Source organism: Ailuropoda melanoleuca, chromosome 2 (genome assembly GCF_002007445.2).
Source record: "Ailuropoda melanoleuca isolate Jingjing chromosome 2, ASM200744v2, whole genome shotgun sequence".
NCBI classification, from domain to species: Eukaryota; Metazoa; Chordata; class Mammalia; order Carnivora; family Ursidae; genus Ailuropoda; species Ailuropoda melanoleuca.
Window position 1 is genome coordinate 71,463,265 of NC_048219.1, and position 25,331 is coordinate 71,488,595.

Genomic DNA, 25,331 nt, shown 5'->3' on the forward strand with positions numbered 1-25,331 from the left:
CAAAAGCATACACTTTTTTAATTTCAATTTTGGAAATCCAAAAAGCAAGCAAGAAAACACATCATGAATCTCATCACATGGAGAACATCTACAAATGTTATAAACAATTTTGAATCTTTTTACACTGTGTATGTCTCTATGGATGCATGTATAAAAACTGTACATCTTTGAGTTCTTAGGGTTTGGGTTCTATTCTGCCTCTTTATGTTGGAATTTTACCTTGAACTTATTAAATAAATGACATATTTAAATATTTGAAGAGTAGCTGGCTTTAGTTATTACATAATATTTACTGAATTCCCATAAAACACCCATACGATACCTTATGAAATAATGTTGACATAAACATTTTCATTCCTAATTTTTTGGGGGAGAAATAAAACATTTTCAAAATGGCATCTTTTAGCAGAGATGCTCACCACCGGGCCAGGGATGCCCCGAAGACCCTCTGGACCAGGCTTTCCGGCAGGTCCCTGAGGACCAACTGGGCCAGTTTTTCCAGGAGGACCTTCGGCGCCTGCTTCTCCCTATTAGAAAATAAAACGTGTGAACACGTTAATAATCAGAAAATGTATTTTTTTATGTTATTAAATAGATTTTGCTTAATTTATGCATAAGTATTTCAAACGTTATATATTTTACCTTAGCACCTTTTTCACCTTGTCTTCCCTCTGAACCTGCAGCTCCGGGAGGACCCTATAAACAGAAAATTGCACTTAAAATATATACTGCATATAAAAGTAAAGGAACTGAGGACTTATTCTCAAATACTCCAGTCTAATTTGTAACAGATTCTAATAAATTGTGGCTGTCTACAGCTATTTAGTTTAAAACACAATGAGAAAAATCAAAACCCTTTTATATAAAAACTTGCAGTTAGAATATTAAAAATAAATGAAGCACAGATTGACAGATAACCACATCATATCAATGTAAGGAAATGGTAAAGATAAATTTTTTAAGAAATGCTGATGACTTAGTCACCCTTAGTGTGTTAAATACTCAGGTGTCATTTATTATGTTGTATGATTTGGAATTAATTGAATGTATCAGATTTCACTTCCATCCTTAAACATGTTTTAAGATTGGCTCCTTTCTCAATCTTAGAATATCCATATGTTACGCATTCTTACAGAATCATGTTCAAAATAGGGCAGCACAACGTTTAAAATCTTGACTGTCGGCAGAAATTTTATTTTCATTTTCCGGAACAATGCAATTCACATAAGTAAGTGACATAAAAACAGTTATCACTTTTCAAAGTCTAATATTAGGCAAGAGCAAGAAAAAAAAAATCTTCACACTACATATGCCATCCAGAAGCTTGAGAGAATATTCTGGTGTTTGCCTGACTTTTACATAGCCGCATAGATTACTATGGAGAGATGCTAATTATTAATCTGTTTAAAGATATTTGTAATATTGCTCCTCGACTATATACATGTCTTTGTAAGATATCTGCCAACCCCACTTCTCTTTAGTTCTTTTTTTATTAGCTTTGAGACTTTTAGCAACTTATTAGTATTCCTGAACTTCAGTTCTTTCATCCATAAAATATTACCAATAAAAATCCTCTTGCTATAGAATTGTTGTTAAATTTAAATGAGATAACACATGTAAAAGTATCTTTCAAGCCTTCCAGTATAGTGGTATCAAATACAGATATGGAATTTGGTGCTTTAGAGCACAAAGCCTGGACTCAGGCTGCCTGGCTTTAAATCCTGGCTCTGCCACTAATTAGCTTTGTGATCTTTAGAAAGTTATACACCATGGAAGAACTTCAGTTTACTTCTCTGCAAAATGTGGAGACTAATAAGAGCTATTTCCCAGAGTCATCATAAGAACTCAATGAGTTGAGAAATGTAAATGGCATATAAGCACCTGGGACATAAAAACACGCTGCGTAAACATTGGCTATTGTTACTGTCATTACTAAGATTATTAGATTTTTTTTTTGTACATTAAAGTATTTTACGTATACTTTTCACCATGTCGGCAACCTAAGAGTCAGGTCAAACAAAATAGACTCTCAAAATACAGTTGTAGACACCATGTCAACAAACTACTTTTTCCATATATGCTGTTTATAATACCTGAAAAATATAAATTCCATGTTTGAAACTACTTGTTTTAACTGGAAAATTTTGAGTCGGCTAAACAATAAGGTATACTATGATCCTGAAATATATAATCAGATTTTGAAATCTGATATTCATATTTTCTTCTTACATTTAGTCATCTGTGAAATATAAAACATGACATTTCTCAATCTTGTAACAAAATGATGAGAAAAGAATCATTTATAATAAGAACATAACAGTCAAGGTATCAAAGAAATCACCAATTTTTCAAGCTTAATAGTAGATGTTGTAATTCCCATTATATTTCAATTTTGCCTCTATTAATTACATTGGATCATCACTTACACCATTTCTTAGTACATTTCAAATCAACAAAAGCAAAGCGTTTGGTTTGACAGCCCAAAAAGAATACAATAAAAATGCTTTTGGCCTCTAGAACTACCCCAATATACATTTGCAATAATTTATTCTAAGACATATAAAATTTACAATTTTATTATAAAATATTTTTGTCCACTAATCAACTGAATTTTTATTATTACTTAAGAAGAATTAAAATTCAATCTAATGTTGAAATTTTCTGCAAAAGTTCGAACATAAGTACAGACAGTCTAAAAAAGAAACTCCATGATCTCTAAGAAATTACATTCATTTTTCCCTAGACTCTCCTGCTTTCCATCTGTTTACTTCAATTTTTGCAATGAATTGTACTCAAAATCAGCAACCAAGATTGAGGCTGGAGGCTGGGGAGAGTAGTGGAGATGGTGTTAATTGGTGAAAATAAGGTTAGGCAGAAGGATGACTTTCTCTCTTTCAGATGCCATATTAATATGCTAACGATGAGCACATGCTAGTCTTTCACATGGTCTTTTAAATCCACGTTTGAAATGAGTATCAAGCACTTCATCAAACTCAGAGCATTCTGCGAACTCAGTTATCTCAGAAAGAATCAATGACTATAGCACTGGTCATTATTTTTACAATATCATCACCGTAACGTCATATGGGATTAGGCACATATTGCTCCTCAATCCAAAGGAAGAAATGTATAAATTTTGAAGCAGTCTCTTGAGGCAGCAGCATTATGTTAACAGGAATATATGTTTAAAATTTAAGCACTTCTTTTTAATTTCATGCTATTTATGCAAGAGGATTTCTGTATACAAGCATCAACTTCAAATAATTCCTAGTGTTAAAATGTTGTCAAAAATTATTTTGGTGTGATGTTTAAAATATTAACATATGCAAACCTAAACAACCATAATGACTGTGATTTTGGAAACAGAAATTATGAGATTCAGCTGAACAATAGGCTTTTCCTTGTTCTATGAAGGTTTTTCCTTAAACTAGTGGCATCAAAGTATGGAGTCTTCTCAAAAGATTACATTTACACACATGAACATTATAGAATAGAAGATTTATAAGGATCTAGCCTTTTAAAAAAGCAAGTCATCAGCTTTCTAAAAATGTAACAAAAATATTGCTTTTACTGCAAGGGAGAAAAGAAAATCTGAGTTTGAAGAGCCTAGAGAATTTAAACACAAGTAAACTACAACACAAACACAAAATTGTGATTCAAATAGAGTTTCTCCATCCCCAAAGAATTTCTTCCCTCTTTGAATGAATGCCTGATATATGTCATGGTGGAAATCCATATTAAATGGATTTTCTCTGTTCTTTATCCCTTTTTTCCCATTTTCATTTCTTTCTTTCTTTCTTTCTTTTTTTTTTTTGAAGATTTTATTTATTTATTTGTCAGAGAGAGAGAACACAAGCAGGGGAAGTGGCAGGCAGAGGGGGAGCGATTCAGGACTTGGATGCAGGACTCAATCCCAGGACCCGGGGATCATGACCTGAGCTGAAAGCAGACACAACTGACTGAGCCACACAGGCATTCCTATTTCTTATATTTTTTTCCAGATGGCACAGATTCTTTTTAAAGAAAGACTGGGATGAAAACAGATAAACACACTTTTTCTAGGAGAATAGAACAACTTAATAATGCATATGGACAAATTCTCATCTTAGTCATTTATTTCTCATATATCTGCATAAACAGATGGTCAAGGACTTAATCTAGCAAAATACTTGCTGTAATTTCATAAACTAATGAGTGTTCTGATTGCAAAATGCCTCCTAAAACATGAGACAATAAAACAGGCCCCAGTTAATTCTCTACCAGTAGCCACTGTTACACAGGATTTTTTTCACCATGAGAAATAAGCTTCATATGAAATACACAGCACAAGCCTCTCTCCACTATTCATATTTTACAATATTATTCCATAATTTAGCTATTCTTCCATTCATGTAAAAAAACATTTAAATTGTCCTTATGTGCCAGAAATGTGCTGCACATGGAAAATACAAAACAAAAACAAAGATAAAAAAACTGTGAAATCCTAAGGAGTTCATGAAGTTTAGATATGAAGATAGACATCATAATTAACAAAGAGAGTACATGATAAAATATGCAAAGGTGCAGTAAGTGTATAAAATAGGCACAATGTTCTAATTTGACAGTAGGGAAGGCTTTCCTAAGAATCTAATCTCTGATCTGAATCTCAGGGTGTGTAAATGTGGAAGGGATATTTCCTTCTAACACTTCATCTTTTGACCATTCACATTCATGCATAGAAGCGTTAAGGATGGAAAGAATATATAATAAGAATATATGCACATATATGATAACATACATATATAATAAGAATATATATATATTATATGATGTGTATATATATTAGTCTCTGCATTTCTACCAATTAATAATATCAATTATCTTAATTTTTTTGTTGTGAACTTTCCTCTGGCAATATGAGCTGGAGTCTTTAAAACTCCATTTAACAGGTAAATTTTGTGCATTTTATAATGTTTAAATTATTTTAGTGACCTCTAGGAGTTTTTTTCAATAAAAGAGCATGGACCTAGCTCTTGGTCTCAAATAGCTGTAATGATAACATGAGATTAAAATTCCATGGTTTATTGACACAAACTGTATAGTCTTCTAGTGCCTTAAGGAAATGTACATTTGTTCTCCAGTATTACAAATACATGACAGAATGTACATGTACTACAAATGACAACTTAATTTTCCTACTCGTTCAATAACAGTTAGAATCTTGTTTCTCAGTATCACTGCCACTCGCAACATTCTGATCAATATCCTATTAGGAAGGTTTATTATCATTTACTCATCCATCTAGAAAGTTTTAATGGCATTCAGACTGCAGGCAAAAATAGGCAAGAGATCTCAAAAATCATGTTACACTTTGTAATTACTTTCTAAGAATAACAGCCCAATGGTTGTTTTGTAATACATTTTTTGTACCAAGACCAAGCTTTGGGGCTGCCAACAACAACAACAGAAAAAAATAAAACAAAATAATAAGAATCTTATCTAGAATGTTGTTAGGTTATAAGAAGAAGGGGGAAGGAGGAAGGCAAAAAACACTTGGTCAGTGAAGAGAAAATCATATTCAGAGAAGATGTTTAATATAGACTACATTTATTTCTGGCAAAGACAAATGTTTGTAAATATTGACTTGAATTTATATTGCTGAGGGACAAAATGAAAATCTGTTCATACAGTATGTACATGAGGATGTGTAGTATGAAAATCCCCCTAAAACAGAGCTACCATTAGAAAACAACAACGATCGCAGTTGCTCCGTGCCTTTGGATTACTGAAAGGGGAATGAACCTAAGATATGTATTTTGTTTGCAAGGAGGATGGAAAATGGACTAAAACAGACTATTGCAGGGGAACAATGTACGTTGATATAAGTGCTGCAAGGGGCAGGTCATCTTTTGTAAAATCCGGCCATGTTTCCAAATCAGAGAAGCTTGGCAAGATAAAGCAAGCTAACATTACGTGCGGACTGATTCCTGAGCTCTTTCTATTGACACTTGCATTCAGGTTTTCACCATGTTTGTAGCTACTGCTAGACTTTGGCATCTCATCTCCCTGTAGCACACCGAGAACTGAAGTTCAGGGTTCCAGCAGTCTTTTAGAACAGCCTCCTTTCGTACAGAGGGGAGACTTTAGCACAGAGAAGTGGGAAACTCCTTCTCATTGTGACAGATCAAATCTGTCGAAGTGCATTCTATTTTAATAAGAATTTTGACAAATGTTAAGAAATTACCCTGTTCTCCACAACTTATATCTTTTGGCATCATTGTAATGTGCTGCCTACAGCGTAAGAATATTACATAAGTTTATACACACAGTAGATAAGGAGTGGATGTTTCAAATAAAGAATTTTTAAAACTTACTCTTTTTCCAGGAGGACCTGGTGGGCCAGCCTCACCAGATGGGCCAGGAGGACCCTATAAATGTGAAAAATACCTTTTGAAGCAATTGAGCATTGTTTTACGGCTCACAGCATTTTTCGACATCTGGACTGAAATCAAACTTCTTTCTTCACCTCCCCACATCTGCCTTTCCTGGATAATCTCATCTCTGTTTCAGGTACCTAGACTTTCTCTAGATACCTATTATTAGAGCTGATAAATTCAGATGAAAAACCTTTCCATAGCTGGAAGAAAGTGAATCAGATTCCTTCTTCTTCAAACTGTTCTTTTAAAAAGTGCTAACTTATATCTGACAAGCAGCCACTAGACATACTAATGAACAGAATCATATGATTAATAACTTTACTCATATCACATACATTTGTGACACCATAAAACTGTTCTCTCTAAATTTCTTCTTGTGCAGAACTAGCATTTCTATGCCAAGGAGTATTCAGCACGTTGGGATATGACCCGTAAGTCCTATCTACACAGAATAAGCCTACAAATATCCATTGCGGATGGCTCTGGACAGAAAGTTGTATTAGGGGTGAGATATGTTTAGTTCCTACTTAACTTAATGCCTTCCTTTACCTCTCCCTAAATAACCGTAAGTGGCCAAAGCCCTTACGGGGTCATTCTCAAATTAAAAAAAAAAAAAAATAGTACTAGCCCCATACAATGCTGAATTCATTTAGATTAGTAATTGCAGGACAATCATGCTAAAGATAGGCTGATGACACAGCTGTCTTCATTTCAGCCATATTTGTGTTTTTAAAATAACTTTTTATTTAATACAAATAGATAGCTATATTTGACATAGTATGACAAAATCATTATAGTGGTATCACTACATTTTTTTATTATGATGGCTACTTATATTGCTTAAATCACATCAACTAAGAAACTCCAAGTTGGTTTGACTTTGAACTGAAATTCAAATATAACTGGTAATCCTTTCAGAAAAATGTGTACCCACATAACTATGCTTTTGAAAGTCTGATTATTTCTTTAAAATGTCTTGAGACTATGTAAAGATCTAATAAAAATAGTGTGCTTATTTACCGGTTGACCAGGATCTCCATCTTCACCCTTGTCACCACCAACGCCATCTTGACCCTGTGATGGGCAATGGAAAGTGATCTCAGATATTTCTATGAGTTCACTTTTATTAAAACAAAAAGGTATGATATACTCTCTGAGTCCTTGAGATATAAACCATTACTAAATGGGCAAATAAAAATATTACTAAAATCTTTCAGTTGTATTTTAAGGATTGTGGTATCTCTCACTCTTACAATAAAGATTTGTGAAAACTGCCACCACATTAAATTTAAAATACAGTATGCTGTTAATATAAGAAAAGGAAGAGGATGTAATTAGCGTACAAAGCTGGTGCATCCTTGCACCATGAACAAATACGGCACACTTTGAGGTAGGATTTACAGAAATAAAAACAAAGATGCTGTAACTTTGAAATAGTAGTAATGCTCCTACTCAGAGAGTTTATACAACCCAGCAAAGTCTGGAAAACTAACCCAAATGAAGAAAATAATCATGCAACATAGGTCTAATTGTCCTCAACCTTATGGATTTAATTGTCATAGCTGTGATTCTGGTTTACATTTTCTTTTCCTTTCCATTTTTGGGGATCCACTGAAGTCATCAAGAATATTCTTTAATTATTAACAATAGAGACACTGGGAACCACCCCACCAAAATAATTCCTTTCTTTTCCCCATGATACTTACTGAAGGGCCAGGTTCCCCAGGAGGACCAGGATCTCCAGGAAAACCAACAGGACCCTAGAATGATGTTTTTAAAAGAAAGAAGATAAATAAAAATATTCTTCATAAAGTCACGATATTCTGATGTTTAAGAGCTAAGTCATGGCAAAACCATATGAGAATATTTCCCTTCCTCTGCTAGAAAATGTTTAAAAACTGAAATTAATGGAGAATGCTAATGGATATATGAAATGATGAAAAGTCAGCTTCACCAGCCATGGGACAGAGTTTCATGATTTCTAACCTTTCTATGAAAAGCTCCTACGTGTCTTTGACATAGATGCCATTTTAAAGGGGATCGAGCTCACTTACCGGGTTACCCTTCGGGCCATCATCACCTGGCGGTCCCTTAGCACCAGGAGGTCCAGCAGCACCAGGTGGGCCAGCTTCTCCTTTTTCTCCTCTTTCCCCTTTGGGGCCCTACAATCACATCAGAAAAAGAATGATTATATTATAAGCTTTAAGTCAAACTTACTTAGCCTCAGCATATTGGATCAAACAACTCTGCTGTGGGGCGGGGGGTAGGGGGGCTGTCCTGTGCATTGCAAGGTGTTTAACAGCACCCCTGGTCTCTACTAATTTGATCCCAGCATGTGACACCAAGAGTGACATTTCTCCAAGGGAGACGACCAAAAATTTCTCCAGACATTGCCAAATGTGTCCCAGGGTCAAATTCACTCCAGGTTTGAACCAATCTGAATTAGAACGAATACAGTCCTAATACAATTCATACATGTTTGTTTGACATAGCACAGTTAGTTTGTTTCTTTCGTGAACAGTCCATCAAAAAATGTATAAACAGCTTATAGTTTTAATGCTCTACCTTATGTCTAATAAATGTTATTTTTTCCAATTTCTATGTAAATCAAAATATGTAAAGGATATGCAAAATTGCTAAACAAGAAGTTCTGCATTCGTGATTATATTTAGTGTGTTGGAAAGGAAACGCAAAGAACTGAATTAGTTAGGAGTTAAGTTACATGTTTAATATACTCTGAAAGGAATTCCCAAACTGTTAACACCTACGTTGACAATAAGCTAACACTTACGCCTGTGCCTGCTTCCCCGGGAGGCCCCGGGTTCCCTGCTTCTCCAGGTTCACCCTATAAAGAAGAAAGCAAATGAGCTTCAAAACATAGAAATGACAAACAACAAACAAACACAACAACAACAACACAGAAATGATGTTTTTACATTTGTAGAACTGCCTTCAATGATGACCACGACATTTCAAACTAGACCTTAAATCATTATATTGTTTAAAGGCAGAAGACTTTATTAAGAAGAAGGAAGTTATTACTGACCTCAGTATTTTTATTTCTCAAGTGAGGAGGCAGAACTGGGTAGACTGAATGCTACAATTCTCATCAGTTAGTTAACAGTCAGAGCATTAACCTCAAGTTACCACCAAACCACACAAAACAGAACTCTGCATGTTTCCTAACAAATTCTGTATTTGTGCCGTATTGGTATTCACATTACAATTTAGTTTACTGATTAAAGAAATTCCATTTTTTACTAAAATATTAATTTATCTTTACAATAGCAAATAAGCAAATCATTTGGTAGTATTTTGATAATCTTATAAAATATATTTAGTAGAGATCTGAGAACATAGAAAATACTGTATAAGATACAGAAAGATACTTAGATACTAATTAAAATTGTTCCTTTTGAGGATATACATATTATAAATTCATTAGCTTTTATGTTCTACCTGTACAAATATGGATGACTATTTTCTAGCTCAGCAGACTAATAAATAAACCTCCTAGACTAGTAGGTTTTACTTATGAAAGTCTGTTACTAAGTTTTTACACTGAAAAAGCATAGTATTTTATTCAAGTCATCATCAAAGTGAAATAATACAGTATATTCATGTGCCATGTTTCTACTCAAAATCAGTGGAACTAGAAATTCTGAAGTGGAAATTGTTTTAAATTTTTAAAAAAATGGCAGGTCTGAATTCCCTTTAATTTTTAATTCTGCTTTATTTCCAATGGTCCTGGTATAAACCCATTATTCATAAATTGGTTTGAAATGCATTATATTAAATATAAACATAACTCCAGGGATAGGCTATTCAGTGTACCTAATTTCTTATTCTTCGAGAATATGCACATATTTTAACTTCTTGAATTATCTGCATAATGATGGAAAATATCAAGTATTTTCTAGGAATTTATTGGTAATAGTATTGTGTGTAAATTATTTTCTCTTTCAAGATGCGTAGCAAATACTACCTGTTATTTTAGATAAACCTTACAAGTAAAATAGTACATTCACATATTTGCAAAGCAACAAATCAGTCATCCATCTCTGGTTGATGGAGTGATATATAAGTAATATTCTTATGACCTATTATTCATATCTCTGAAATAAGACTAAAACAGTCTGCCATTCAAATCAACTATAAAATGTCCACATTAAATGCTTTATATTTTAAATATACACAGTATACTGCAAGATCTAACTTATATGTGGAATTTAAAATAGCCAAACTCATACGAGCAGACAATAGAATGCTGGTCACTAGGGGCTGCAGTGTGGAGTACACGGGGAAATGTTGGTCTTAGGTTACACAATTTCAGATACACAGGATGAGCAAGTTCTGGAGATCTAATATACAGCAATGTGAATACAGTTAACAACACTGTATTCTCTTAAGACTCAAAGTTAGCCAGGTGTTACCAGATAGTCTTTAAACAATGGAAACAATATGGAAAAAGAGTTTTCCCAAACTCCAAACCCCTGTCATCCATGTTTATCTTCAAGAGTAACACAAGATGAAACCATAGCAGGAACTGAAGTAATTAAACTTGTCCCTACTGTACCCGCAAGCTTTAGGAAACTGTAAGATAAGCTGAAAAGGCTTTTAAATTTAGAATTTATTTATTAAGAATTATTTTAGAATTTTCTAGGTGGGGCAAAACTAAAACTAGAGACTAGTTCTCACAACTATCTAGTCAACATTACAGCCAAAAGGGGATGATGCCAAGGGAAGAAAGAGGAAAGTTAAGTCTGTTATCATCTGTCTCCTACAGTTTTACCATCAGAGACCAGTTATCTCTGCTGCTATTCTTCCTATGACAACTGTACTCAGTGAAAAATGTTCTTTAAATTCCACTCCAACTCACTTGCACGTTTTCAACACAAAACGCTAAATTTAAAAATATAAACAAAGAGTCAGTAAAAAAAAAAAAATTGACTTTATGCAGTAAGAATTAGATAATAATTTAAAAATTTTTCTAATTTAGTAATGAAGAAACTATTTAAATGGTTGGCCATATAGGATTAATTATAATCAAAATGGTAGAATGTGTTCAGCCGATATCCTTTTGCATTTCTTTTTTTCTGAGAGTTAAATCTTTTACTTAAATTAAATGCAATATGATATGTCAAAAATCTTTGAGACCAAACAACAGAATCATTTTTACAATTATGGCAAGTCTATACTTCTTATATCATTTAGTTAATAACTAGAAAACCCACATTTTTTCATTGTATAATATTTTATGGTATGAAATTTAATTTTCATCTCTCAAACTGGCAAATAACTTATTTTTTAAAATAAAGCAAATATCAATGTCGATTTTCTTAAAAATTCTATTAGGAAATGACCATGAATGCATAAATAAGAATTCAGAGAATCATTTTGACATTTTCATAAAAAGAAAGAGAAGATGTTTTAAGTGAAATCATTTTCATGAGAAAACGAAGCTATTCTGAGCCCAGATGTTATGACACATGCCAAATATTTTGAAAAGCGCGAAAGACAGGTCATATTATTAGTAATGAAAATGTAACTCCAAATATGACAAAATGAATGATTAATTCTTTTGTAATTTGAAGGATTCCTTTTTCCTGTTTCAGTTACATCAACCAATCTCTTCTTTTTCAGGAATGAGTGTTATTAGAGATATTTAGTCTAGTCAGATGTACATGACAGTAGATCCTGATTTAGTTTCTCATGATAAAACTTTGACGAAATTATTGAAATTCTTTAAGCTTCAGTGTCTCAGCTTAAAAATGTGGATAATAATAATATCATCATCAGAGGGATTGTGTCGATTAAAGGAAATGACCCATATCCACTACTCAGCACAATACCTGGCAATAAAAAAACATGATATCTCAAAATCATATTACCACTACTATTTAACTACTAGAGTAGATGGGCTGCGATTCAAATAACTATGTGTAAAATACTTAGAACTATTAGAAGCACTTAAAATACCAGCCAATATCATCAAAGTCCTCAATTCTTGGTGTATCAAACTGCATATCACTACATTCCTCACCTTTTTTTAAAAAAAGATTTTATTTGAGAGAGAGAGAGAGAGAGTGGTAATGAGCAGTAGGGAGGGGCAGAGAGAGAAAGAGAGACAGAAAGAGTGGCAGACTCCCTACTGAGCAGGGAACTTGATGCAGAACTATATCCCAGAAACTGGAGATCATGACCTGAGCCAAAGGCAGATGATTAACCAACTGAGCCACCCGGTGCCCCCACTCCTCACCTTTTCTCCAACACCACCAACTGAACCAATGGATCCTGGGGGTCCTTGTGGTCCCTGCAGTTTAGGAAAAGGAATATACAGTTATCCTTATTCTTGCAATAAAAATAACAAAGTCATAAATATACACCTAGTAGTTCTCAAAGAAGAAGAAATATATGCAAGAATCTTCCAAGTCATTTGAAGGATGGGACAAAATGGTGCCTTTTACTGAGTTGCCAAATTTACTTTATAGCAAATAATTTAATTATATTAAATTGATTTTCAAATTTACCAGAATTTTGAAGATACGGCAGAAGACTTTCCAACTCTAGTCATGCTGGTTGATACTCGGAACATAATTTCAATTTCTTTGCCCGTTGAATAGGCCAGAATAAAGGTTAATTTTGTAGAGTTTTGGAGTAGATCAAAGTATGACTCTGGTTAAGAATTATGTAATCCATGCAAAAAAACAGTATGAACCATCTCTTAACCTTTATATTACTTAAGGGGAATTAAAACCCAAAGACTCTTTTAGTACACCTGTTCCTTGTCTATTTTACCCAGTTCTGGCCTGACCAAATTAAAAGCAGGCACAACAGAAGAGCAACTTAAAACAAGAATAAAAGATTTTTTCATTGTGAAAAGGTGAAATCAGAAAAGAGATAACATCAAATTCTATACATTTGCTAATGGTAACAGTAAGATAAATATGGCATTACATTTCAAATCCCGTAATATTGGAACAGTGGGTCAATTATTAAGCATGGGGGAGACTGTCTTTACACAATTGAGAGGAAACACCTTACATGGTAAGAGGTGCACATATTATCATGCACATAATTCTCTAAAATAGCTTGTCTCGAATGTGAACTTTAAAACTCTTTTATATTTGTGGTGACTAGTTCCCTATAAAGCCTGTTTATTTTCCTGCAAAATGAAATGTAGTGAGTAGAAGATTTTGAGCTCTTGTCCACTTAAACATTTAACAATAGTGCAATTATCTCCATTGTGTCTTAGATACCATCTACCATTAAATAATACTGACACTTAAATAACTTCAAAATAATTAACCTATATTTCACAATTCTTACATCAGCTCCGTTGGGACCTTGAGGGCCTCTTGGGCCTGGAGGACCAGGTGGACCCTGTAAGAGATGAATATTAAGGTTTATGAGGACCAAACACAGTGCATTTCTGTTATTTTCATTTTGCCATCAAGAAAACTAAAAGAAGTTTCAAGCTGTAAAATCTTTTTTTTTAAAGATTTTATTTATTTATTTGACAGAGATAGAGACAGCCAGCGAGAGGGGGAACACAAGCAGGGGGATTGGGAGAGAAAGAAGCAGGCTCCCAGCGGAGGAGCCTGATGTGGGGCTCGATCCCAGAACGCCGGGATCACGCCCTGAGCCTAAGGCATACGCTTAACGACTGAGCCACCCAGGCGCCCCAATGCTGTAAAATCATAACCAGTGAACCATTGCAGGGTTATAAGTCATTCTTGATGGATACAACCTCATGTTAGCAAATGATCCTCTGAACAAAGCTATGGGGAATTCAGGACTGCAGGCAAACAATTTGATTAAAAATTATAAAATTAGGCTATTGCTACTATCTGGTACAATGGATTCATAATACAACAGAAATATATTATACTAGAATATGCTAGAATGTTAGATTAAAAAAGGAATAAAAAGTTGGAACAAGAAATGGTGCTTTAGTAGATTCAGAATTTATTAATTCTATAAAAGTATTTTTTATTTGTATATTCTGGGGTTTTTTTTGTGTCAGTTCTTATGTTCTACATGTTAGAACTGAAATAAGATTAAGTATTTAGTTGTCTTCCTAAAACAAATGCTTTTTTCCCTGGTTGTGCATTAAAATTACTTCAGGGCACTTTTTACAAAATACTGATGACCAGAACCCCTTACCTCAAGGTTGTGATTAAATTAGTCTGTAGTGAATACCAGGGCATTAGAATTATTTCTAAAGGTCACAGTTTATTCTAATGTCATTGCTGAAAACTTCCCTACTATTAGCTATTACTAATATGTCGGAGAGAAATGTATTAATGATTCAAGGAACCATAGCCATCATATCTAGAAAGGAGCTCTCTGTGTACCTGATGCTGCTTAGAGTATTGGTCAGTTATTTGAGTCGGCAAGGTGTATTCTGTTCCCTGTTTCTTAGTTTAATGTGATAAAAAGAATGATTTCTTAGTTGAAGAAAATAAAATCTAAAATACAAGTGTAAAAATATCAAAATGTGTATTCTGAAGGAAGTAAGAAATGGGGGCAATGTTTATTGAAAGGAAGGAACGATTAGGAAATATATTCATTGCATTTCATTATAGATTTCAATTACCTTGGATAACTGTTTCCTTATCCAAGGTAATGCTCAATATACAAATATATATATTTCAAAGTTTCAGTGAACCCTTAGATTTACACTTAGAGCAGAAAGCCAGAATCAATAAGTGCAAATTATTTTGTTATGACATTCTAATTCAGATAGAATTCCTTTTAAATTAAGAATTTGTTAAAAAGTACAATTAATATTTAATACTGTGTTAATATTTGCTAATTATCCAAATCATGGGTGACTATTACCTACTCTTTACCTGTCCACTTCAAAGTCTGGAGCTAAAAACTGATAAATAACTGAAGTTTGGCAGTTTATATACATGTCAATAATACACACACTTAGAAATAAAAATATAGATAACAACATATCAACCAATAATGCCATGTATGCATATAACATTACCCCAAAGTGAGAAAGAGAACAGAAAGGGAGATATTTGCTGAGAGACTCCAATGGTCACAGATACAGGTTAGTGGAGAAAGGGGGAGGCATCGATCTGAAAAGTCATGGCTTTTAGGGCTACTTTGTTTATATTACTAAAACTGAAGAAAGATATCAGTAATGTGAAAATTCACAATCCATAATATCCTAAAAGATATAAACTTACCATGGGACCAACATCCCCATTTTCACCTTTTTCACCAGGTGGGCCAGGCAGACCCTAAGAAAATATAATTTGAAAACAATAAAAGTCACTCATCTATTTAAAAAGAAACTTTTGACCAATTTCTAATATGAATTCAAAATTAGATATAAAGCCAAATAAAAACATGAAATTAAGATTCAGAAACTGTTATCTGTTAAAATGCTTACAATGCAAATATTAACTACATATAATAAAATCTTATACCTATATTTACAAATAATATTTATGCTTTGTATAATATTATACTGTTTGATTTTATTTACAAGCACTAAATACATAATTTAATCAGGGAATTTATGGACACTTAAACATTTGTTCCATCTTTTATGAGTAATATATAGGACTGCCATTGCAAGGATTTTCTGAAAAATCTTTTCCCAAATTATTTTAGAAAACCCTATGGTGAAGTTTTTATAGTTACGTACCAATTTGACAAAACTCTTTTGAAAATAAATATTCTAAGGGCACCTGAGTGGTGCAGTTGGTTGGGTGACTGACTCTTGCTTTCCGCTCAGGTCATGATCGTGGGGTCCTACAATAACAGCCCCATGGGAGTCTGCTGGGAGTCTGCTTCTCATTCTCTCTCAGCCCCTCTCCCTGCTCATGCTCTCTCTCTCTCAAATAAATAAATAAAGATTAAAAAAAATAAAATAAATATTCCAGGGTTATTCTAACACATTTCCAGGGTTATAAATAACTTCTGAATTTTTAACCTGTTACTTTGACTTCTAGTCCTAGAAATCTACAAGGTCATAAAACCTGGAGTATTTTACTTCCCTTTTTCTCTCAAATTCATTTCCTTTATATCCAGTTGCAGTGTCTTTGTTTTGGAAGGGGTCTGTGTTACAGAATAAACTCACAGAGCAGGTTACACTCAAATTTCACCTATGTCTTTATAGGAAAATTATTTTACTTCCTCTTGGTCTTCTTAACTAGTTCTTCCAATGCAGAATTGTTTATATTTCCTCTTTCATATCTCAACAATACTTTGCACATATTTGAATTGCATACCTAAAAACACAATGATGCCACTTATTCATGTACTTACAACCATAAGCTACTTTGGGGTAGATGTCAATATATTATCTCTAGCAATTAGCAGAGGATCAGGCAAAAACTAGGATTTCAATAAAACGCTGAATTAATGATGAATGAATGAATTCTAAGAAAATAAATCAACAGGAAAAACTATGCTATGACAATTAAAATTCTCAATTATTCCAAAAGTTAATCATAGAAAACATAGCTAAATCAATTTGGTTACATAAGCTAATGGAATATTATAGGACTATTAATATGATACTAATACTCTAAATATTAAGCATATATAATAAGTAATAAAATACAAGTAAACATGCATAGTATATATTTATCTGTGAAATAAGTGTTTAAAATAGGTATGATAATTATTGGACAGAAACAGTGAAAGTGGCAATAGTTTTTAATATGGTAAGATTATGGATTATTTTAATTTTTTAATGTTTTAGTATTATACCATTATTTATACCTTATACACTCTACACATATTTTATTTTTAATATTTATACAATAGTTTTTTGGATATAATCTATTTAAGAAATAAAAATACACAGCACAAAAGCTCTAAATCTGGGCTGGTATTTTAGTAAAATTATTGAGTTGGCACTACCCTGCAGTGGCTGCAAATTATATTATTATATTATAATATATTACATTATAATGTAATAAATATATTTCACTTATTACCTCCCAACTGTGCACGTGCAAAATGGCTGAAAGAGGAGTTTCAAAAAAATAATACCTTTAATGCACAGAAGATGATCTTTGATATTTTTATTCTGTTTTATCCTATTATATTTCATTTTTTTAAAACCCTGGTAATAACCCACTAAATTGTTTCTATGACCTGCTAATTCCACACGACTCTCAGTTTGGCTACCCACTCCGAGAGGGTACTCTATTGAGTGTATTTATAAACATTTTTTTTAATGTGGCATATATTTATTTTTATGACAAAATCTTAATTACTGATTTATAATGGACAACATATACCAGGATTTCATTTCTTTTTTCTCAAATGTCACTAAGATGTCTAGGAAAATAGTCAGTTGTGTGTATTCCCAAATGGTTAATAGCATCTGATAGTAGCTTCTAGAATCACTGGAGAAGTTCCAGGGAGGATACAGCCAGGCAGTAGTTTAGATTTTAGCCTGCCTAAAAACTAGCTGGGAGAAATTGCTAAGATTTCAGAGTCCAAGATCCACAACCTCAGAAATTATAATTCATTGATACAGAACACAAACTTAAATTCTTGAACAGACAAGTAGATTTTAACATTTAATATTTCAAATCCATTTTGTTAAGTATCATGCATTGCAACTTACATGTAAGTTTAAGTTCTTATAATTTAAAGTTTGTAAGTTCTAAGTTCTTACAAGTTTTTTTTTTTTCCTAAGATTTTATTTATTTATTTGGCAGAGAGAGAGAGAACGAACAAGCAGGAGGAGCAGCAGAGGGAAAGGGAGAAGCAGGCTCTCCACTTAGGAGGGAGCCCAATGTGGGGCTCGATCCCAGGACACTGTGATCGTGACCTGAGCTGAAGGCAGATGCTTAACTGATTGAGCCACCGAGGCAACCCTTAAGTTCTTATAGTTTAAAATTTATAAGTTCTTAAAATTTTAAGTTCTTAAAGTTTACGTTTTCCTAAACACTGCATAAATTAATAATCACATTCCTTATTTTTTTGTCCACGTTTCCATCTCCTTTTAGCATAGAGTAAATCTGATTTGGAATCCCCAAATTGAATAGTATATAAATAGTAGAGTTCATAGTTTTCTTTTATTTCTATAACAAAAAAAGCTCTGCATTGCCAGCTTCTTTTTATGCATATGAGTATTCCTTTTTTAAAAAAAAAAAAGATTTTATTTATTTATTTGACACAGAGAGAGAGAGAGAACGAACATGCAGGGGGAGCAGCAGAGGGAGAGGAAGAAGCAGGCTCTCCACTTAGCAGGGAGCCCAAGGTGAGACTCGATCCCAGGACCCTGGAAACATGACCTGAGCAGAAGGCAGATGCTTAACCAACTGAGCCACTCAGGTGCCCCATATGAGTATTCCTAATATTAGCTCAATAGAGACCTCCCAATAGAAAAACATTGAAATATTTCTTTCTTCCTGATGAAGTCTGGTTATAGTTTAAGCTGATTAAGACAGAATGTTCTTATCATTAAAATTAATAGAGACATAATGAGTCAAATTCTTTTGTTACTGGAAACTAAATGTGCTAAATGGTACTACAGTGTTAATCAGTTTTCATATGCCCCAACATTCTCCTAAGGAATAATTTATACATGGAGATATTCTGTTTAAAGGTCTGTCAATTTAAAATCATTTGGCACTTAAGTGATAAAATAAAAAAAAATGAATTAAGCCAAGAACTGTCATTCTATATGTCTCCTTCATATGCAGATAAATTATAAACATCAAATTGAAAAATCAAGTCACTTAACCAGAATATTAGATTATTATTATTTATGTATTATAATTGCTAATATCTATTCTGCCATGAAGCCTCAATTAAAGGATGCAGATGCAATTGTGAACATGTTAATTACATTAGCATCTTTTCAGATTCCTGATTTAAAGAGGTAGCTGTGGGAAAATACAATCAATTTTGTAGTGAACTAATTTCTTGAGTCACCCTCATCAAAGAGCACATTTCTTACATTGTGGAAATGAAGGTAATTTTTCACTTAATATTTTATAAATATAAGCTACAACGCATCTTCTTTAATCATGAGAACTAAACTCCTAAATTACCACCTTATAGAATCAGAGTAATCAGTTAAATGAGAAAGCAGAGAATGAATGGTAACATTTCCACTGGCAATCTGAATTTGAATGCCTTGCTGTTGTTTTCAAATATGTGTGTTTCTCACACGTTGATATTTTGTACTCATGATTGCTCATTTATTTTTTTCTAATAAATATAAAAGAGGTAAACACAGTATGAACATGAAGTTTTTGCATTTCCCAAGTCCAAAAAGAATCATTTTGGCATTAAAATAAAAGCAGAAAATTATAATATCATGTTCACTGGGAGACATCCATTGAGTGTTATAACAATAATAACTATGATATATAATTAATTATATTATTTACAATATAATCTGTATAATTATGTATATAATAACCTATTTAATATTAAAAACCAGTATTCTGTGACTTTATTTATGAAAATAAAGATAAAAAATTAAATTTATATAAACACAACTTCTATTTACTTTTCTACAATTTCACAAATGATTAAGGACAGTGAACTAGATGATTTAATTTAACTGCTTCTAAAATTGCTCATGCGGCGTAACGCATATCCATACGGTACCCAAATATCATTTAAAACAAAATTTTATAATCTTCCAGAGGATCACTAGGTAGGTATAGAATAAACTTGTGAAAGAAGAAAGCCGGATGTTTCCAAAGTTTGTAGGAAGCAGTGAACATCACATGGAAGAGTGGAAAAATAACTAAGAAGAGGATTTGTCTACTATGCACAGTGTTGACTGAGTCCAGTTGTAAGACATATTTGAATGAAAACTTGAAAGATTTGCAATTTCATATTTCTTGTCCTGAATATGTTTCATAAAATTCAAATCATAAATTTAAAATGTTATTTGAAATGACTGCTCCATTGTTACTTATTTATTTTACCTATTATTGTTTAACAATTGCTCTTGGCAGTGTCTGTTGGTAGTTGTGATCGGCAGTTTGCTCTTTCTCAAAATGCTTTTGATTTTTGTTAGCCATCTGAAGTACTATTTTTCTTGCTATGAGACCTACAAAAGCATCCTTCTAAACTCTCACTTTTAACGATCAGCCTTAAATAAGGTTTTTTTTGTTTTGTTTTGTTTTTTAAGCAAAATGAGAATGAAGAAAGGAGATATGATACCTAAGGTAGGGCTAACATTTAAGTAAAACAGTCATAATGGCTAAATATTGTATCCAAGTTCCTGCATAGAACAAGGAAGGCTACTTGGTTTTACATCCACCAGAAAAGCTGGTGTGAGAAGTAGGTGGACACGACCAAGTACACAATGCAGAGAGCATCTTACCTGAAGACCTATGGGACCAGGAGGTCCTGGGAAACCTCTGGCACCCTCATCACCTTTTTGTCCAAACATCCCCTGTTGACCTCTGGGACCCGGCTCACCATCACCTCCCTAGAGTAGAGCAATGAAAATGATCACAAACTAGAAAAATCATGATTCTGATACATACATCATCATAAAAATATAGCCATTTCTAATTTAATCAAAGCTGTTCTATTTACAAGCAACCGAGTAAAAATATTAAATTTCCATTATCTGCTATAAATACACCATTGTTTGCATGGTTTATACTCTTTGTTTCTGGAGTATGGCTGATTTTGATTTTCTCATGTATACAAGTGATGTAAAAATTGTCTAACAAGGGGCAAATGATGTTCAGAATTTACTACAAATTAAGTACTTCCAACTGGTTGTGATTTTTTTTTCCAAATGAAGTCACAATATCTTTTGTTTATAAAGATCAGTTTGGTTAGCTGTATTAGATAATTTAAACTTGATTCAATGTTAAACGTACAAACTCATCATCGCACAAAATCAACTGGTTGTGTGACAGTCCATAAATTTAATCAGAGAACTGTGAGGATATAAATTTGCTGAACAAAGAGGAGTACTTACAGCAATTCCAGGGGCACCAACAGGACCTTGAAGACCTGGGGGACCAGGAGGACCCTGGGGTGAGACAAAAATCATTAATTTTGAAACTGAAGCCGGAAGAGCCTCAGCTCTAATAGCACAGAATATTTAGTTGATCAAAATCTATTATGCATCTATACACTTCTATGGAAAAGAAAAGAAGTCTTTTGCATTTAGCCCAGTTAGCCATTATTTGTTTCACTACTTGAGACTCAGACTTGCATATTTGCAATCAGCTTGAAATTGCTGGTTATTATTGAAAGCACTCTCAACTGTAATGTGGATATTTAAAAATGGATTTTTATGTAAGACACTGAAGTTTCACATTTGAAATTTTTCAAAATGCCAGCTTTCTTTAATGAGATAGGCATCAGTCAGAAAGAGCACTTAAAAGATCTGTCTATACCCTATCTTCTAAATGAATACTGGGATTGCGAGAGTCTATACAGACAGAACATAGTGATATATAAAATTCTGCATTTCCTTCATATGAAAACACATGCAAACTTAGTTTATATATTAAGTATACCAAAACTCCTTCTTTTGAGCGATAGATTTCAATAGGTTTATGAGTCTTACATGAATAAATATTTCTTCTTAACAGTCTTTTTTTATATAAATAACTGATCAGTCACTGTAAAAGATCCAAGCACTAAGGAAAAACAGTCATTGTTCATAATTACTGCCACCTGTTGGAAAGAGTATTTAAAGCAAAGATTCTGAAAGCACAGTTCATAGACCATTGGGGTACCTGAGGCACTTTCAGGTTTCCACCAGGTCAAAATCCTTTTCATAACCACACTAAGACATGATTTCTCTTTAAATCACAGGGATATATGAACTAATGATGCAAAAGCGATGGAGAGTGAATTTGCTGGTGACTTAGTCTCATTATGAGGCTTTCAGGATTGGAATGATTACATATCTTAGTACATAACATCAGAAAGAGGTTTAATTAGAATTGACTGAATCTCAACTGAATAGTTGCCAAAGAGGTAATATAGTATGAATTTATAAGTAGGTAGTACTACGGAAAAATATCCATGGTTAATATAAAAAAAAAAAAGTTGAATGAATAACACCCCTCAGTAAAAACTAGGAAACTCACATTTTCTCCTTTGTCACCCTTGCTGCCCTTCTGTCCCGGTTCACCAATTTCACCCTGTATTGGAAAGATTTAAGTTAAAGTTTATTTCTAATATGTCACATCTGCCATTCCAATTGTCATCACTAGCATTCCATTATTAAATTTTACTTTAATGTAATTATGTGTTAGTGTTTAATGTCACTGTTTAAATTGTAAAATCCTGGTTTTCTTTGCTTCTCTCTTTCTAGTGTTGACTAATATATAGACAACCAAAAGTCAACTAACTTTGAGGAATATTGCAGCTGGAATTTAAATTCAAAATATCAATTTTGTCTAAAATATCATCACTATAAACTGATAATGGAATTACATTGATTTATACAGATATATAATTATGCATTAATCAAAAATTACTTAATTTTTTTCTCCTGGTCTTCCAAATGCTAAAATGTTGCACATTATCAGATTACTGGTTCATAAATTGTGTTACGGCATTTCACAACAATATTAGAAAACACATTAAGTTCATAAACTTAACACAACCCTACACTCAGAATCAAGAGCTTAGAATCTTTACTTGTGTGTTGGCTGAAAGAGAAGTATAGTATTAGCAAACAGGTATGCGACCCATTCTTAAGTCTTTCTTGGCAATATCCAAGACACAAGTACTAAGTATATACAAATAATTAATTAAAGTAGTTTCACATTTATTTCAGAAACTATAGATCTGAAAATAAATAAGCAATTTTGGCATCTGCTATTCCCCCCCCACCATTGTTTTTGTGTTCCCTTTTTTGTTTACATCCCACATACTATTTCATGGATAGATAATATTAGTCACACTAAATGAAACCTTTGAGCTCATGGGACGTATAAAACTTCGAAAAAGCCATCTTAAGGTTTGTTAGTATCTAACTTTAGAAACATTAAATCTAGGATTCTTGAGAAAAAAATTAAATTTTCACAGGAGGTACTAATATGAATAAAGAATACCAACCTTGTCTCCATCTTCTCCAGGGGAGCCCGCAGGCCCAGCAGGCCCTGGAAGACCCACAGGGCCTTGGACTCCATCTCTCCCAGCGGGGCCTTGGGGACCTTTTTCTCCCTGTATTAAAAATCCAGCAGACCATTATTTCACTGTAAGAAGCCTATAAATTAGCTCTTTATTACAATTTTTAAGTGCAGCTGCAACAGTCATACTCTGGGTTCCATATCTGAGAGAAAATTAATGTTACCAAGAAAAAATATTTTCAAGTAACAAATGATGACACAAAAGATCCCTACATTCTTTCCTGACTAAGAATATCATCCTTGTTAACAATTTATAAATCTCAGGCTATGGTCCACAAAAGTAATGAAGACTCAACTTAGAATTCTTCCTTCAAACACAAATTTTCTAATCAAGTATTATACATTGATAAATCAGATGCCTGATGTTTACGAAAATTCACCAAGCTTTTATTCTTCTTTGGTCGGGTTACTGAAATAGTCGCATCAAAAAAATTATAAAATGCATTTGCTCATATCCAACTTTATAATATGCTTTATGCTTCAGCTTTTCTCTTTTTAGCAAATGTGCCATGGATTTTCCTAGATTTTTATATTTTAATTCATTGCTGCTTTTATAGATTCAAAATGACACGGCCATTAGTTTTCTTTATTTTTTGACAATGACATTATCTTCCCATTTTAAAATTTACCTCTAATGTGTAGAAAGAAAATAGGTCTTGATAATGACATTATTTTCCATTAAGAGTTCTTTCAGAGTTTAAAATAAATTATTTCCTAAAAGTCAGGATTTCCTCAGTTTTGCATAAGGTATATATTACCTGATTGCTCTCAGTGACTCATTTCTCATATTATAGGGTTTGGGAATCCTCAAGTCATTAGCTCCTGCCTTTGTGTTACCCTGCTCTCCACACCCCCTTTCCTCACCACTTCCTGTCCCTTCACAATGATTAAGTTTTATCTGTTTATCTCCTGAATATATTTACTTCACTTTATCTCCACCACTAACACCTTATCCCAAAATAGCAGTAGCTTTCTTTTGAAGGACTGAAATAATCTTTTTTCTTTTCTCACATCTATTCTTACCTCCAAACTATTCCCCATGTGTAACCAGAGAGACAATCGGATCATATTACCAACATTTTTTAGTCAATTTGCTTGTTTACCATTCCTAAGATAAAGACCACACTGCTAGTGTGGCCTACCTTTATCTGCCTCCTACAACCTGCCCTGCCCAGCAGCATCTAGCTTCCCCTTGCACTTGCTCACTGCATTCCAAGCCCTCTAGACCTTTTTTCAGTTAAATCTGATTCCATGACCCTCTTGTTACTTGTCCTGAAGATGCCTAGGAGGACCCTTCAACCTAGATAATTCCTCTTCATCTTTTACATTACATCATCGGTGTCCTGCCCAAGGAAAGGACCTGATTCCAGCTCAGTTCCCTCTGTTACAAGCTGACATATACAAGTATATTCCTTTCATATCACTAACCAGGGTTTGTAATTATACACCTACTTAGCGATTCTTTGCCTATTATCTAACTGCCCCACCAGACAATAAATCGTATGAGGGCGGAAACTATGTCTGTTTTCGCATTCCATTGCATCCCTTTGGCCTGTGGCCCAAAGTAGCCACTTAGGGAATATTTGTTGCGTTATTAATGACAACAAGAATAACACATATCTATAAAAAAGGTTAACTTGTAAACTCTGATTTATTCATTTCCTAGGTTCCATATTCTCTTGTCTTTCAAAACTATGCCCTAATTATCATTTAAGACATACCCCGATGTCACCCTAGAGACTTTTTATTTCCTGTAAATCAAATATTACAATATCTCAAACCTATTTATACT

The 25,331-nt window shown here is 33.3% G+C and overlaps 1 protein-coding gene across 2 annotated transcripts in view; it reads right to left on the minus strand.

Annotated features, from left to right (window-relative positions):
- The window catches only part of COL11A1 (collagen type XI alpha 1 chain), a 188,127-nt gene that overhangs the window by 20,798 nt on the left and 141,998 nt on the right, over window positions 1–25,331 (minus strand). For both annotated transcript variants that reach the window (XM_011224596.3, XM_011224597.3), the window contains exons 43-56: window positions 23,466–23,573; window positions 22,490–22,543; window positions 21,364–21,417; window positions 20,752–20,859; window positions 15,623–15,676; window positions 13,746–13,799; window positions 12,676–12,729; window positions 9,208–9,261; window positions 8,471–8,578; window positions 8,123–8,176; window positions 7,437–7,490; window positions 6,354–6,407; window positions 643–696; window positions 420–527 (exon numbers count right to left, since the gene is read on the minus strand). In XM_011224596.3, coding sequence (XP_011222898.1) covers window positions 420–527; window positions 643–696; window positions 6,354–6,407; window positions 7,437–7,490; window positions 8,123–8,176; window positions 8,471–8,578; window positions 9,208–9,261; window positions 12,676–12,729; window positions 13,746–13,799; window positions 15,623–15,676; window positions 20,752–20,859; window positions 21,364–21,417; window positions 22,490–22,543; window positions 23,466–23,573 — 972 coding nt within the window. The remainder of the gene's footprint in view (window positions 1–419; window positions 528–642; window positions 697–6,353; window positions 6,408–7,436; window positions 7,491–8,122; window positions 8,177–8,470; window positions 8,579–9,207; window positions 9,262–12,675; window positions 12,730–13,745; window positions 13,800–15,622; window positions 15,677–20,751; window positions 20,860–21,363; window positions 21,418–22,489; window positions 22,544–23,465; window positions 23,574–25,331) is intronic.